An 18,797-nucleotide genomic window follows, 5' to 3' on the forward strand; every position below is an offset into this window, starting at 1 on the left:
ACAGTTACGCGCACGATTGGCATATGCCAATTTACACCGGTTTCCCACCGTGACGGGTGTGGCCGAAAAACGCGATACCAAACCACATCGTTCATTGTATTTACAACTGCCCGGCTTATTGCATGTTGGCTATTTTTTTCCACTGTACCCAAATAGAAAGCTAATATTAGTTCTGCATGAATTGCTATTTACTCAAATATACTTAATAGAGTGCTACGAAATTCACAAATATAGAATCAAACGAATAGATTATATTATATCATTTTTCAAGCCAGTTTAATTGACGACAATGGTAAAACCCCATTTGATTAGTTCTTACAAGCAATGTTATTTTTTACTGGCCATTTATCGCAGTTATGTTTTGCTACACATTAAAAGCAATCAAAGACGACATTTGCTACCAGGCAAAAAAAAAAAAAAAGTGATTTACAACCACACCATAGAGGGCGCTGATATATTCTTTTTCGCACGAAACATACATGTACACAATTCATTTTATAAACCATATATATATATATATACTTTTATTATATTTGTGTGAAATAAACATTATAAATGAACAATGTGAAAGCCGTCAAAACTAACATAGTAGATACCTTGAAAGAAGTATTTTTAGCAAGCATGGTAATTAACGCGACTAATTTAGTATATTCATACAGCGAGAGATTTGGCAATAATTCAATTTCATGAAAGTGAAATTACAATTCAGTAATTATATATTACGTTGTCTTTATGTAATGCATACACAGGGGGCCAAAGTAGAGCATGATTTATTATGAACTGATACCACTATTGACATGCATTTTTTTTCAAAAGTCTCAAGGCTAAAAAGAAAAACAGAACACTTAAGAAAAATCGATTTTAAATTTCAAAGAGAGTCATACATCACAACACAAGACTCTTTTTAATATGTATGTTCAGTAAGAAAGTTTGGCTATATTAGAAATATTGTACATCCTGTTATTAGGTATAAAATGAATCCAAAATAATAAAATAAAATATATTTATCTATATTCAAGTGACTTAAACATTAAAATTTTCCCCACAAAAAAATATTGTTATTTGAATACTTGAGAGCACTAGTTATGAATACATTACACGAATGTCAGATACTTTATGTCTAAAGAACTCTCAGCCTGATATATGTTTCAGTGCTACTAAATATTATGATACCCCCCACCCCCTGACACACAAAATTAGAGAAAGTACATCTCTTAACAAATTAGTGTGGTTCAGAATACCCACTGAATGCTGGGTAATCAGCCTCTAATAATAAAATAAAGATATAAGACGAGAATGCAGTCAGAAATCCCAATCCCATAATGCACTGTAACTATAATCTAAGCGTTGGATTGTTGACACACCAACAGAGAACATAGGCTAATGATAAAAATGTGAGACAAATTAGTTTTACCCTCCTTAATTATCACCCATTGACTGGCGACAAAACATCTACAGCTTATTTTCATCAGAATAGAGAGATGACATTGTGACTGATGTAGCATGTACCACATAGCAGGTATAAAATTCAATCTATAAATCTAATTGTTTATAATTCTGCCACAACCAATCATGATATTTATTCAACATGTGGTCTTCAGGTTTTACCTAATATAAAAAACAAACAATCAGTACATTTTGCATTGCATCACAGTACGTTAGGTTCTAATTATAATGCAGGGATATGTTTATATTAGTTTTATATTTTACTGACTACTGCTATGATACAGCTTTATAGAAATGGGACGGTAAAATGGTAAGTAAACAGCCTTTATATTGCTCAAATGATCCAAGTGTTCTATAACCAATATAAATTACTTGCCTGTTTCCACTCATTGACACAAAATATTCGATAAGAATCATTCCCATATTTCCCAATCCCATATAATTCTATAGGATATTTCCAGTTTTTATGAATATATTCTTCTATAATGAACCAAAAAAAAAACAGATTGAATATGATGCAGTAATAAGTCAGTTATTATTCATGGGGGAAAAAGCACTACTTGAAATATGCAACAGGATATTTGAAATACACATGAAGATGTACTCATAAACACATCAAGGTATATTTGAAATACACATCAAGGTATATTTGTAATACACATCAAGGTATATTTGAAATACACATCAACGTGTATTTGAAATAAACATCAAGGTATATTTGAAACCCAAATCAAGGTATATTTGAAATACACATCAATGTATATTTGAAATAAACATCAAGGTATATTTGAAATACACATCAAGGTATATTCGAAATACACATCAAGGTATATTTGAAATACACATCAAAGTATATTTTAAATACACATCAAGGTATATTTGAAATAAATATCAAGGTATATTTGAAATACACATCAAAGTATATTTGAAACCCAAATCAAGGTATATTTGAAATACACATCAAAGTATATTTTAAATACACATCAAGGTGTATTTGAAATACACATCAAGGTATATTTGAAATAAACATCAAGGTATATTTGAAATACACATCAAAGTATATTTGAAATACACATCAAGGTATATTTGAAATACACATCAAGGTATATTTGAAATACACATCAAGGTATATTTGAAATACACATCAAAGTATATTTGAAATACACATCAAGGTATATTTGAAATACACATCAAGGTATATTTGAAATACACATCAAAGTATATTTGAAATACACATCAAGGTATATTTGTAATACACATCAAGGTATATTTGAAATACACATCAAACTATATATGAAACCCAAATCAAGGTATATTTGAAATACACATCAAAGTATATTTGTAATACACATCAAGGTATATTTGAAATAAACATCAAGGTATATTTGAAATATACATCAAGGTATATTTGAAATACACATCAAGGTATATTTGAAATACACATCAAAGTATATTTGAAATACACATTAAGTATATTTGAAATACACATTAAGTATATTTGAAATACACATTAAGTATATTTGAAATACACATCAAAGTATATTTGAAATACACATCAAGGTATATTTGTAATACACATCAAGGTATATTTGAAATACACATCAAACTATATATGAAACCCAAATCAAGGTATATTTGAAATACACATCAAAGTATATTTGTAATACACATCAAGGTATATTTGAAATAAACATCAAGGTATATTTGAAATATACATCAAGGTATATTTGAAATACACATCAAGGTATATTTGAAATACACATCAAGGTATATTTGAAATACACATTAAATATATTTGAAATACACATTAAGTATATTTGAAATACACATTAAGTATATTTGAAATACACATTAAATATATTTGAAATACACATTAAGTATATTTGAAATACACATTAAGGTTATTTGAAACAAATTATTCTTACCAGAAAATCTGATCAACATTTTAGCTCTTTTATCATAAAGTCCTAGAGGGTGAATCAAATTGGCTATCTCTTTCCAATCAGCGTTGATTGTTTCCACAGCTGAGGGCCATTTGGTGAAGAACTGCCATAGAATTGGAATTGCAGCTTTACCTAGGAAGAATTGGAATGAATTACTGAACTTAGGACAATCTCTCCATTCATGTCATATCCAAATTAAACCGTAAATGCTATAATAGAGTTTGGGGTTTAGGAGTATTGGTACGTACATTTTAATATAAAATACCTCTCATCACCCAAGGATATGGACCATATATTCTTTATTAGTAGCATATGCGCCGACGTAAATCACAGGTATATGTTCAAAATAAGTAATATTTTAATGATTCAATATACAATAATATGTCCATTTTGATTTTATATACACATCTAAATGAGCAAATACAATTACTCCAACTTTTAAAAAACTGAAACAAACTGGCTCGTGAATGACTGGTTCTGCAATTGAAAATTTGAAAATTGTCCCTTGTCAGTGTGCAAATTTTAGGTAATTACAACCTGACAATAATATTGCATGCCAAATTGCAAAATTATAGTGAGCATAGAGAAAGCGTCCAAAAGCCACTTGTGAAGTGAGATCTATAGATAACATGTGTATATATAGAAAAGTATGGAAGAGATATGTATACTAGTAGTAGTACCCTAAGAGTTTGAAAATGATGTACTTTTCAGTCAATTTGTTGTTTCACAAATTATGCGAAGCGAAAAAGCTCATTCATGATAAAACATATTCAGGATGTTGTTCAATGATCAGGCAATTGTTCTCTGCCATTTTCATCAGCGGCAACACACGAATCATTCGTAGTGCCGTCTTGAATTTCACTCAACTTGCATGTGAACTTATAACTTCCGCAGTTCATGCTCGCTGACTCTCTATGAATATGTCAGTTCTATTTTAAGTACCAGTAAATCACTAAACTACTCAGCTGCGCTCACTTACTAGGCATTGCCTGCTACATATTACATATTTAATTATTTCACATATACATCCCATGGTGCATTTCTCTTTTTGTGTGCACAGTATCCAATTATGGAAAACAGTGAATGATGACATCACTTATACTGAAACACAAGGAATGATGACATCATTTATACTGAAACACAAAGAATGATGTATCACTTATATTGAAAACAAAAAATGATGACATCACTTACACTGAAATACAAAGAATGATGATATCACTTATACTGAAACACAAGGAATGATGACATCAGTTGTACCGAAACACAAAGAATGATGTATCACTTATATTGAAACATACGAAATGATGACATCACTTACACTGAAATACAAAGAATGATGACATCACTTATACTGAAACACAAGGAATGATGATATCACTTATACTGAAACACAAAGAATGATGACATCCCTTACACTGAAACACAAGAACTGATGATGTCACTTTCACTGAAACAAAACACTGACCTATAATACCTTACCAGTAGTCCGATTGAGGAATATTGTTGCAACCAGCAATTTCCATGGATCATGAAATAAACTTTCTTGCACTAAATTATAAGGAGACTTTGGAGGAATCCATTTTGTTTTTTTCTTGAGAGAAGGCAACAGGTCCTTCCCTTCAAAATAAGGACTGGAAACGATCTTTCTCCTCCTTGTTACTAGGCAACTGGAATGACCTGAATGTAAACAAGGTTAGAAGAGATGGCCAATTATAAATATTTAAATTTACAAAATTTGAATGTCAAAATATGACCAGTACTTTGGTGTAACACATTTCACTGTTATTAAATTCTACCGTATAACTTATTTGTTGGATGCGAAAATTGGAAACATGCTTTGATCAATATATTTCGTAAATGGAAACAATTATCTTTTTAACATGTGACAAAAGTTGAATTTCGTGTTCAAAAAAAAAAAGGGTTATAAATGTGCAATAATGTCAGATTATGACATCATCATTTCAGATAACACAGAAACTCAGCTGTATAAAAATTACCATACTTGTGAACAAATTTATAAGACCAGATTAAAAAAACAAACTATTTTCAATCAATATCAGTAAACATTTGTTAACACAACATTCCTTTCACGTGCTTTACATGGGTTTCTATGGCAAAGGTAATTTCAAAATATCTAGAAATATGTTTGGTGACACCGTTGGAGCAAAAAAAAAAATGCCATTTATTTTTTAGCAAGATATTTTTTCTATTTAATATACTCAATGAGAACAAAGCACAGCATGGTATCATGTTAGATGCAGAAGGGTGTGATACTGTAGTGCTGAAATAAGATTTGTTTTGACTGGATTTTAAGTTCACCAAATTGGCACTACAGTTCGAGACAAGCTTTTACACAAGCACATATGCTTCTAATACAGCAAATGTAGCATGATTTATTTTTTTGTAAAAAATGTTCAAATATAGTCTATTATTACCATCTCACACATCCCTAAAACATTATCATTGCACACATTTCAACAGTTTAAATGTTAAAGATTCTAACATAGCTTATACCGATAGGTTTGTTTCCAAATTCAAAAATTGTTACCAACATATTTTAGTTAATCACTTTAGCCTTTCAAACCAATTCATACGTATAATCCAGAAAATGTTGTAAATTCCATATTTTGTATTCCCGCTGGGGTAAAATATTGAAATAAGGGCACATAAAAATGAAAGTAATGAGTATAGCAGCTTTATTTCAAATAAGGAAGCAGTTTTATCATGGTGCAAGACCAAACTGGATATGGTGGAACAGCCACAAAAACATGTTCAAGACAGTGGAAGATACCAATTACTCTTAAAACTGTCAACAGTGACACTACCCCAGATATTTTTTTTAAATTTTAATATTAAAATTTGCCATTCTAGGTATTCACTATATGCAGCAAACCACCAACGCCTTGATATGATAGTGAACTATGTAATTAAGTTGAGATATGATTGATTATTAAAAAGTGCTAGAATTATAATATTTTGTCAATCAACCTCAGATTTTGTGTTTAGGAGAATTTGCATGCAAAATTTAAACTAGCCAATGAACAATCAATATACTTATGACACCGTGTAGGGTCATATTTGCATGACTTTCATTGGATAATGAGATATTACTAGCACTGTACCTAGGCATATAGTGAGGTAAGGCCGCATAGATGTCTAAGACATCCAATAGTGTGTGATGTTTGCTTAATCTTAATAGATAATGGATATTACGAGCACCGTAACTCGTCATGTAGTGAAGAAATGTCAATAGACATCTATGACATCCCATACTACACGAGGTTTTCTTGAATCTGAATATTAATGGGTTAAGCCAGTAGAATGCATTAGATTCTATGCACAAATTTGTCAATGCAAGACGCATGCTTTGGACAATTTTTCCTGTAAATGAATTTTTCTTTTCTAATTTTATGAACCAGACAATGTCTACACATTATAATTAAAGAGGCAATTTGAATAACTATGAATATATGGGTAAATCAAGTGCCAATTAGTGTTCTTATTCATATGAATGTCATCATTACCATGACAATGTTTATATTTTACAATAAATCATTTTATCAAGTTGCAATAAAGAATTATTTGCAAACCTTTTCCAAAATGCTCAGTTCTCTACACTGCCTCTTTAACCCTACGATGGCCATAATTTTTGCCGCCAAAATTTTGATGAAACATTTTGTACACTTATAGGCATTTTCTTCTATTTTTTGGGTTCATTTGAACTAAATGCACATAATTTATTATCAGTTACAGATTTTGATTAAAATTTATGAAAAAATACAGAAATAATTATGAAGGTTTATTTTGCGAAAGGTAACAAAAAAGTTGACTTTATACGTGCAAAGAGGTGAATTACTATAGCAACAAGGGATCAAATAACACTTCCTGCATGGATGAATTCAGACAACAGGATTTTCCAAGAATACAATAACATATTTATTGCAGATACAATTAACAAGTGCAGTAAAGCAAGTAAACATAATTAACAAACTTGTAACATGTACCGGTATACACCACAAAAAGAACAATTGTATAGCAATTGCTCGATGTGGGAATCGAGTTTGAGGTGAAGAGTGCCCTCCAGTGTCAACACTGACTACTGTTTTCATTTTTTTTTATATTTAGATACCCATAACATTTCAAGGCAGTGATATCTTCGGCACATTCCATTTTGAAAAAATGGTAACTGCAAAGATTATAAAATCCCTATACTATCGATCTTTCACAAAATAATATAACTTCACATCAATATGACATGTTGATCATTCTTGTGAAATCTTGCTTCTTTATGTGACTAATAAAAAAACTTCTGGCTTGGGCAAAGTTAATAAGTAATAAAAAAATCTATAGAAATCCTTTTTAAAAACAAAATATAAATACATTTTCAAAATCCATTAAAGCCTTCTGTGCTTTTCTTCTTTTTTTTTAGAGCATAATGTCATCTACAGAGATGTTTGTAAAAACATGCACTAAAGTATATTTATAAATACCACAGAGCTATATTTGAAATACACACTGTGGTATATTCAAAATACACACCATAATATATTTTTCTTCATTCAAAAAATGAGCTCCCCCCCCTCCCACAACAATGAAAACAAATTAACAAACAATTTGAGCAAAATATGAAAAATGTATATGGACATAAAATTCTGAACTGATTTTGAGGGCAATAATATTATGTGCGTGTAGGATGTATTAATTGAAAATTTTTTCTAATTTATCAAGTCTTAACATTTTATTTTGAATGTCTTCACAAGATAAGGTACATGCACATAATATACAATGGACATTCGCGTAAACAAACCAGAGTACTGGGAGACAAGACTACCATAGATATTTTTGAAAATACAGGTCAGCAAATCAACTCAATTATAATTTAATCAGACACGTCTTTAATACAAGCAACCAGATTTACATAAGTTGTTTCAATTTTCATAACCATTACTTACAAAATGTCATAATTTTGAAATCAATACCAAGCTACTTACAAAATTGTGCCTGATTGGCTACCAAACCCCAACATTCAGACCAATCAGAGAGCAGCTTCTTTGTTGTTTTTTCGATGCATCAAATTCTGCCTTATATATATGTATAAACTCAACTGCGAATTTGCGAAATTCAAAAAAATGTTTTCTCATGAAATTATAACGGTTTACTATATCAAAGGATGGTGGTGGCACTGCGTTGTCTTTGAAAATAAAAGTGTAAAATACACTGCTTGTTTACACAGAATTTGAATATACGATGCACAACTAACACCATTCTTCAACAATCTGAGTGCGAAAATAGTTTCGTACAGTAAATATAAGCTCAGTAATAGACGTGCGTACAATTAGTGTTTCATGATTGTCACTTACAAAATGCAATAAAAAGTGATAATAAATATCAATAAAATCAACCATAGATTATTGTGATAAAATATAATTATGGAATACTTAGATAGAAAAAAAGTATATGATCATAAAGGTGAAATAAAAGTTACGACGAATAAATATTAAAATTAGTTGCAAACAAAAAAGTGCACCCATCTGTTACAAAGGTTAACATGTTAAATATTATAGACGAATTTATAATTAATATTAATTAAAAGTATGATGCATAATATTCATACAGTTTTCAATAATCACATCAATGTGACTATGCCAACAGAAAGGAGGAAGGTTGCAGGTATTTTTAAGACGAAAATGTTTTTTTTTTGTTTGTTTTTTTGAAAAATAGTAAATATTTCTTTTTCTAATATTTATGTAGATTTCAACAGCAGTAAATCCTAACTAAATTAAGTATGGTATTCCTCTGTCAAAAAATATTTGTGATCTAAAAAAAAAAGAAAAAAAAAAAAGAACCCACACTGGAATTCCATGAACTTTAGAAGTACTTTATAGAAAATTTGTAAATAAAAGTAAATAGTACATAATGTATTTACCACACATGTCTATTATTACAAGATAAAAGACAACACACGCCCTACAGCAATCTGACACAGAGGCCATCATACCATCATACACCCTGTTGTTTAAAGCGGGAGGGTCATCACCTGCGCACGCCCGGGAATTGAGTCCCAAGCGACGATAACACACGTTAAGAACACAAAGGCTCATGGGTGGACGCTCGTTTGTAAACAATGACACGCTATGGCCATCTGACACATGCGCAAGTGAGCTCAGCAAAAACTTTAAAAGCAATGCATCATGTTGCCATAGCAACTAGCCTACATGCATATACTAATTAGCATGCTTGTTCACACAAAATCAAAATTGTAAATCAGCAGATGACAACCCATGCATGGCACAGTCCCAGTTAGTTATCAAATTTAAGATATATAGTTTTGTTTATAGTAATATAGCTGGAATATAACCATGTCAGGAATATGATTTTTTAATATTAAAATGATTGACATTTGTATCTGATTGTCAAACATGTACTTGTCCATATTGAGAGATATTGCTCTGGAACAGCATTCAAAATCAGCCATTTTGAATACATGTGTATATATATATAACATGATGTATAACGAATATATAAAATTTGAATATAATCAGTCAAAGCATTTAAGAGATATGGCTCTCGAAGCCCAATCATTAAAACAAAATGGCCACCAGTCAGCTATTTTGAATCCAATCTGAAAGATAAAATGACGTGCATCAGGAACCTGTAATGTCTAATGTATGTTATAGGTTTGAACAAAATCCATCCATAAATGCAAGAAATGCTTGATATTTGAGGATTTTTTTAGCACAAAAATAGCCACCATTTGGCCACTTTGAAAAGGATCGTCAAACCAATATATTCGTACATCTATGACATGATGTATAATGAATATTAAAAATTTGAACATAATCAGTCAAAACAAGTCAGAGATATGGGTCTGGAAACCCATTCATTAAAACAAAATGGCCACCAGACAGCCATTTTGAATCTGATCTGAAAAATAAATGATGTGCATCAGAGCCCTGTAATGTCTAATATATGTACCAAATCAAAATCCATCTGTAAACAGCTGAAAAATGCTTGATTTTGATGATTTTTAGCACAAAAATGGCCGCCATTCGGCCATCTTGAATCAGATCGTGAAACAAATTGACGTGCACATGTAAAATATCATGTATGATGTATGTGTGAAGTTTGATTGTGATTGGTCCAGGCATTTCTAAGATACAGGTCCGAACGCACGCACAGACGCACGTACACACACGCACGCACAGACACACGGAGGTCAAAACATAAGTCCCAGTTTTCGGACTGCGTCCGAACGGGGACTAAAAATTAAAACAACAAGAAACATTTTCTGTCAGCGTCAAACATATGCCTCCCCCATTATCCCCTGAACGGCAACGAATAATAGAACTAAAATATTCAATTCATATTTTATGTATAAAGTCTGCCCTCTGTACTTTATTTACAATTTACAAAATTTAAACAATGCATATTCAAATGAAAATGAATGCTATTTAATAATATGCGATACTGGCCTAATAAATGTAATCTCATACATTAGCCCAATATCAGTAGAAGAATCAACTTGCATCGTAAATGGCATGCCTCCCCAATGATCATACAAACCATTTTTGAAATCATGCGCTATAACCTCATCAAGATGAATGAATGGTTTCACACAATAACATTGGTTGGGGATATAATATAAAAAATAAAACAGGAAATACAAAATAGTGAGCTCCTGTAATCCAAATGTAAGTATGTTCTCTGTTTGGATAAAGCTGGCCCAGTCAACACAGAGAACAGTTGTGGCTGAGATGAGTGAAACCGTCTTGTACTAATTGGAGTCTAGTGAAATCTTGATTACATCCTGTACTGCCCAAGTGCATACTATATTCCAGCGATAACATTATTATCTCTTTCTGCTTGTAGTCATCTTGAAAATAAATGTTATGTACCTTATGCCACAAAGATTCTATGGAAGCACTAGCATTCAATGATGTGTTTCTACTTTCTCCACAAGTATTGTATTTGTACCAATTTAGAAAAAAAATATGACGGGGAATTGGTTTGAAACGCACACACCACACACAGACAGACAGACAGACAGACAGACAGACCAAACGCAGAGGGCCTGACAATATATACATGTGCTTTGTTGCTGAAGTCAATGCATGCTTGTTTATGGATCGCGATATAGAGCTCAAAATAAAGGAAGGTTTAAAACTGAAATTGTTTAGTAATGTAATGCAAGCATATATTACTAAATTTAATCATCCAAATTTTCAAAACCCTCAAAATCATGCATACTTTTTTATCTAACGAGCCTGCACTATACTATACTACATATTCATTACACACTATAAACGTCCATTTATTGACTTCAGCAACCGACCACATGGAATCGTCAGGTCCCTGGGGGACAGATGGCTGTCTACAACCCAAATCACATACGATTGCATTGCATCTAGCAAAGAGTGGGAGCTAAGGGTGAAGATTCATACATTTTTCAACTCTTCCGACGACATTGTCAACTTTTGCCCACAAACTTTACAAAACAAATCGTTACAGTATTTTGTCTGCTCATTTCAAACAAATATGTTTTCCCAAATTGTCATAAATTTAGGGTAAAGATCTGTTTGCTCAATAAATTAAAACCTGTAGAAATTAATTTAGACAGAAAGCGAATGATTTAGACTTTATATTCAGTCAATCCAAAATATAGAATTCACTGCATTTCAAGCCCAGTCATGGCAATTTTATTCTTTCATATAATTCCTTGAAGAACAAGTTTGTAGAATCTCTCGCATTGACGCGAAATTTTCACGACTGGTTCTGTCGCGCCCTCTATAGTTGACACCGCATTTTTGAGGTGATAAATATGCTAATGAGTAGCATGAATTGTAAGTGCCAACCAATCAGAAAAGCAGCTTCTGGTTTGATCTATTCTTCACACACGTGGCCTGACACATTGCGACTTTCTTCATTTGGAAGTGTTCTACTCCCGGGTTCCATAACATCACTGCATATCATTAATAATTCAAAGCAATGAATACGCCTCAGAATAGACCAGTCGTGGTAATTTTGCATCGGACCAAGAGTTAAGAAAGAATTAAAAAATTTCCACGACTGGTCTGTTTCTATCATTGATTATAAATAATATTTAGAATTTTAAATTAAATACACCTTCTGAGATTCTTTTCCTCCTTCCAGCATCTTTCATCTCATCATTACTATCTGGCGTTCTCTGTCTGTTCTGCGGACTTTTCTCATCTACTGTTCCACTGCCACTCCAGAGAATATCTTGTGATCGCCGTCTACTCTCAGTCTGTTCTTTCAGGCTAGGTGACCGTGCTTCGCCATCGCTAGAATGTCTAACTGGAGACATTTTATTACAAGGAGATTTTGACTCTGAGGTTCTCCAAGGTGGAACTCCTTTGATCGGAGACTTTAAATCAATATCAAAAAAACTTTTTCTTGGAGAACTAATTCTCCTTGATTCAGGTTCATTAGAATTCCTGCACGGAGAAACAGGTGATACTGAACCATCATCATGGGAGTGTTTCCTAGGAGACCTTGGCTCACTGTCATTCAAGGCTTTCTTTGGCACATCCTTTTTTTCTTTCCCTTTCCAATCCTTCCTCCATGCGAAATCCTTATTTTTTACAGGTCTAGTGTCTTTTAAACTCTTTTTGGGGGATGCATTCTGAGATGAAGATAATTCATCTTTATCTTCCCTACTCAGAGAACTGAGATGAGGGAAAATCAATTGTTTCTTTGTAACCACAATTGTTTGTTTGTTTTGTTGATTGCCCTTTCCTTCAATTTGACTATCTACAGTAGTCTGTTTTATCATTTTTTTATTTTTCATCGTTGGCATAGCTTCTTTGCTTTCACTCATTTCCATCGCCCTTTTTCTTCGCTCTTTTGGAGTTATAAAGTTAATTTTCACAAACAGTTTTTGAGCTGGTTTCAAACTAGCCTTCTTTTGTTTCTCTTCTTTTTGTTTTGAAAGTTTTGTTATCTCTTTTAATTTTTTTGGTGATGGCTGGGTGGACCTAACCGGTGTGTTCTTAATACCTCTAATGGTGAAGTCAAACTGACTACATTTTAGGTCAGAGTTTGTCTTCATAAACAGAGCAGCCAGTTCAATTCTTGATCGATATTTTTTACCTTCAGGACTGAAAAACAAAATAAAAAATATTTTGAGCAGTAATCCTAGATTTTACATAGCACAGCTAACCTCAGCTCAGAGAACCCAGTCACGCTACACACTAGACGAACTCAACCATGTCAGGATAAGTTCACCCTGAAAACTATGCTTTCTAGTCAAGCTAACCTCAGTCCGAAAAACCCAGTCATGCTACACACCAGAATAACTTACCCAAGCCAAGATAAGTTCAACCTACCACTATGCTTTCTAGTCAAGCTAACTCAGCCCAGAGAACCCAGTCATGCTACACACTAGATGAACTAACCATGCCAAGATGAGCGCAACCTGACACTATGCTTTCTAGTCAAGCTAACCTCAGCCCAAAGAACCCAGTCATGCTACACACTAGATGAACTAACCATGCCAAGATAAGATAAGCGCAACCTACCACCATGCTTTCTAGTCAAGCTAACCTCAGCCCAGAGAAACCCAGACATGCTACACACCAGATGAACTCAACCATGCCAAGATAAGCGCAACCTACCACCATGCTTTCTAGTCAAGCTAACCTTAGCCCAGAGAACCCAGTCATGCTACACACCAGACGACCTCAACCATACCAAGATATGCTCAACCTACGACTATCCATTCTAGTCATGCTATAACCGCAAACAAGGGAACCTATTCAAGAGGAACACAAGCCAAAATAAGCTTAATCTCCAATGATTACATCTAACGAAAAGAACACGCACAATAATACAGAACTTCTGTCATTGTAATTATAACATTGATATTTTACTTTGAAACAGAAACATGTTCTCATTCCAGTGACCAGGTTTACTCTATTCACCTATATGTGTAGAAATTGAAGTCAACATTGACACAAATTCTGCATTATACAATGAATAAATAAAATCTGAGTGCATAACTGAATAGCAATATGAGTGAAGTGAAGGAATGATGTGAGTTCCTGAATATCTTTCTCATCTACTAGATTATTGTTATCACTTACCTGAGTATATATACATCATACTTGCCCGCTGATTTACCAGACTTGCGCTGCACTACTTTTCTTGTCCATCCCTCTGGTAGAGTGGTATCTTCCAACAATGGAGAATCGTTTATATTTGAGATATCGCTCTTAGTCGGTGATGATTCTGTTGACGCATCAGAGATCTCTTGACTTTGCCGCGTAGCTTGACTTTCATTTTGTTTGGCTTTATCTTCCACTGATTTAGCCTTTTTTCTCTTCTTCTTTATTTCTTTTTGTTCATCGGTAAGTTCCTTTTTCTTTTTCTTCACCTTAGGAACATCTTCATTCTCATCTCCACAATCAATTTTCTTCCTCTTACGGGGTTTCTTTTCCTTGTTGCTTTCACCAGCCTCCTTATGTTTCTTTTCTTTGCCCTCTTCACCTGACTCCTTAGGCTTCTGTTTTTTCTTTTCTTTACCAGCACTGGCATCATCACTTGATGTTTCAGGTTTTTCCCTTTTCATCTTTTTTCTTTTATTTCCTTTTGTCTTGTTTTGTTCCCCATCTTCCGTGATCAGATCATTCTGTTCATCCTGCTTTATTTTTTTCTTCTTCTTTTGTTTCTCTATTACTTCTTTGGTACAGGCAATTGCTTCTTCAAAACTCATTTTTTTTTCCTGCTTCTGTCGTTGAACTTCAAGAAAATTCACACTTTTCGCATATGCATGATCTCCAAGACAAATCCGAGCTCTTTCCTCACTAGTCTGTCTTTCCAAATTAGCTTTATCAGGACTGTTTTTTCGCTCCCCTTCTTTCTTATCACCACAATTGTGTTTCTTAAACTTCAAAGACGTGGGTAACACAAATGACTTTGCTGTCGTACATTTTAGAAGCCCCATCATAATTTTAGGCGATTGTGGCGAGGAATGTGAAGGAGAAATCATTTTGGGACTCTTTGGTGATGTCGGAGAGCACAACATCGGACATCTTTCTTCTATTGATGTAAGCGAATTGGAAGGCATTGTAAAAGGTGCTATCTTACAGAACAGAGGAACTCTCTCGGCAGCACTGCTCCTGAAAAAGAGGGAAAAAACAAATATAGATGGAGATGACAATCAGTTGAGACTAAATAAAAAAAAATTATATTATTTATTTTCGAAAATAATAATAAACAAATTAGCTACTTAATACGCATGAACACGGCACTTACACATTGTATACCAAATTTGGTCAAAATTAAGATTTTGCTCAAACGAACAGACAACAGGTGTTTTGCACACACAGGATGTATGGTTGTGTTCATGTGTCTGGGTGTACATTTGATTGTAATTTTAAACAGAGAACAATTGTGCATAAATAAATATATCATTTCATAAAGACAAAATGGCTGACAATTTAGCAATGATGTTGTGACATTATAGCCAGCATACTGTATAATTAATATTAATGAGTTCCATATCATCCAGTCAGCAAGTACTTTACTTTGAATAAGTGGGTAGTATAATCAACTGTTTTCATTTCCACACCCGACCTCAACACTATTTGATATACACTCGATATCATACAAATTCTCGCACTTGATTATAAAAACATGTATTTTTTTAGTTCAAGATGTTCAGAAAAAATGTAATTTACGCTTTCATTTTTTTAGTCAAAACAGAACACAGATGTTAAGATTTAAAAAAAATTTAATTTAAAGAAAACAAGTTGTTGTAATCTCAAATGGAGAACGCAACACATCACACCAGCAATGATTTCAACAAAACCTGAACATCAATCTTTTTTTTACTCACATTATAAACATAACTAAGGCATGCGGCAAAAAAAAATAATACTCTAAGGTTAAATGATTTCTACACCATGTTTTTGAAAGTTCATTGCTACCATAAATGGATGACATGAGTAACCAAATGTATCTTGATTTGAATTGCTAGCACACAATTGTCTGTGAACTAAGTTTGGACCTAATTGGACTGTGTGAATTTGAGATTCTTCAAACAAAATGGCTGCTGGTCAAAAGTACAGGTGTTAACCACATTCTAAGTTTGAACAGAATCAGCCAGCAAAACTAGGAAAATTTACAGAATAATTCTCAACGAAATATAAAAACATCACATAGAAATATTCAGGTTTTAAAATTATGTCTACTGCAAAACAATTCAATCAACAACCAATTTGATGCCGCTAGTTTCTTATTGGAGTGAGTTCTACAAGCAAGTTTATTGCATTAAAAGTTGTTCTATTTCAAATTGTGCACACATACACACACACACACACACACAGTGATTTCTCAAAATGCATACTAATTAAGTAACTTGTCACTGGTAAAAGTTATTGAAAACATTTTGAGCAATTGTACTAGAGTGAAATATCAATGTGCTTCTGCATTCTCCATGAATTTCGTAAATTGTTATGATCAATTAAAGAAAAAAACTGTGGTTACTTTCAGGTGTCTCTAAAACAACTTTTACATCAGTTTTTCGATTATTTTTTTCAGCTCATAATAATAGAATCAGTTAATTTATAACTACCATGTTGGCTATAGGAAAGCATTTTGGCATTTTAACTGAAAAGACGAGTTGTTTTATTGCTCATGAATATATGCAAATGAGACATTTTTTTAGCCAGTCATGTCATGCAACACCCTTTGGTCTTCTAATCATTAATACAGGTGGTGTCATTTTGATTGTTCAGGTCATTCATGAAAAACATGTAAATTAGAAATCATGTACTTAGCTAACAAATCCACTTTTTTCTGTTAAGCAGCGACAATTAAGTAGTGAACGCGAAACATACTGACAATTCATGTCTGACTGTTTGAATCCCTATGTCTGTAACACTCCATGTGCTGTAAACATTCTACTTTATGTCATTTTCAGTTACTGTGAACGGATAAATATTCACAGAGTTTAATTTTAGCAGCTTTTACAGCAGGGATATTCACTATGTTTTAAATTAACTGGTTTGCAAAAGACTAATATATTTTATGGTCAACTTTAATTATTCACTGGGTTATAATTTATTTCTTTATTTAGCACATGTAGCTTTCAGCTAAAAAAGTTAAAATAAAACCCAGCAAACAATATTGTATTGTTAGTAATGAACTACAAGAAAATAAATTGGGTATTACCAGTTGCCTATTATTTCTTACCTAAAACATATTATTTAAAATTGAATCCATTTTATTTTAAAGATTTTAATGATGACCAATGAATCATAAGGTATGTCCTCAGTTAACCCATCAATCAAACAAAAAACGGGTTTGGGAAGAAGGGGACATGTATCTCTTATTACATATTATATATTATTATAATCATTTGTAGCAATTATGGTGATAAATTTTGGTTTATAAAACACCACAGTTAACTGAACTAAACAAACATATTTTTATGTGCTATGTGACTTTATTAATGGTGTCGAGTGGACCTCACGATTTGATATGGACAGTCGATCCCTCAACCAATGAGTCACTGTGCACCACGTTACCACGATGGTCAAAATTCTGACTTTGTGAACTTAAATAGACCGCACACTTTGAATTCGCAACTCTGAAACACGATACAATACATCGCATACTGGTTTGTGACCGTGTGCATCGCGCGACCACGACTCGCACGTTCCATCAGTGACTGAGGTAAACAACCATGGTTTGCCTGACCTTTTTAAGAGTTGTTTTAGGCACCTTTTTAGCAACACACATACACGGCTTACTCTGTGTGAATACTGTTACTTAGTACGAGTTGGAGTACAGTCTTTCAAACAATGTAAAAGTCACTCTACTCGACGATCACATTTTCCCAGGAAACAACATACCTCTCAGCCTTCTTCTCCATGTTTTCCGCCATTTTTAAAATAAGGCATCATGGGAAATGACGCCCTCAGACATCTTTTGAGTAAACCAACTTTGTTTTCAAGGCTAACGGACTGTTGAATTACTACTATTTCAATTCAATGGCAAAGTCGCGACTTCTTTTTTGTTTCACGCTAGTTTTCGCGATCACGCTAAAAAGGCCAAATTGACAATTAATTATATTTTTTTTTGTAAAAACAAAAAGAAGTCCTGACTTTGCCAGTGTATTATTTCAAAACAAAACGTTTTAACACAAACCCAAAGACGGACTACTCAGACAATATACTACATGTACTATATTAATTTGCCAGGGTCTGATTCAACAAAATGGAGGGTAAAAAACACAGATTAAAATAGACATACACCATTGTCAACAATGATTAAATATGTTTTGATGTATAAGATACATTGAATAACTTGCAAAAATATTATAAAAAATTCTGCATCTATAAACAGAGTGAATAATTCACTCAAGTTCAACAAGTTCTCAAC

General features: G+C 32.9%; 1 protein-coding gene across 1 annotated transcript; it reads right to left on the reverse strand.

Moving 5' to 3' along the window:
* Window positions 1-493: 493 nt before the first annotated feature.
* On the reverse strand, window positions 494-18,340 carry LOC100372384 (uncharacterized). The gene is made up of 7 exons (XM_078012316.2): window positions 18,269-18,340; window positions 14,495-15,529; window positions 12,516-13,510; window positions 4,872-5,069; window positions 3,372-3,521; window positions 1,823-1,926; window positions 494-1,608 (listed from the first exon to the last, which is right to left on the reverse strand). Exons 1-7 carry the CDS (start codon window positions 18,298-18,300, stop codon window positions 1,534-1,536), a joined length of 2,589 nt encoding a protein of 862 aa, XP_077868442.1. The 5' UTR covers window positions 18,301-18,340; the 3' UTR covers window positions 494-1,533.
* Between the last annotated feature and the right edge of the window lie 457 nt (window positions 18,341-18,797).

The sequence above is a fragment of the Saccoglossus kowalevskii genome, chromosome 3 (assembly GCF_978046115.1).
Source record: "Saccoglossus kowalevskii chromosome 3, keSacKowa6.1, whole genome shotgun sequence".
NCBI lineage: Eukaryota > Metazoa > Hemichordata > Enteropneusta > Harrimaniidae > Saccoglossus > Saccoglossus kowalevskii.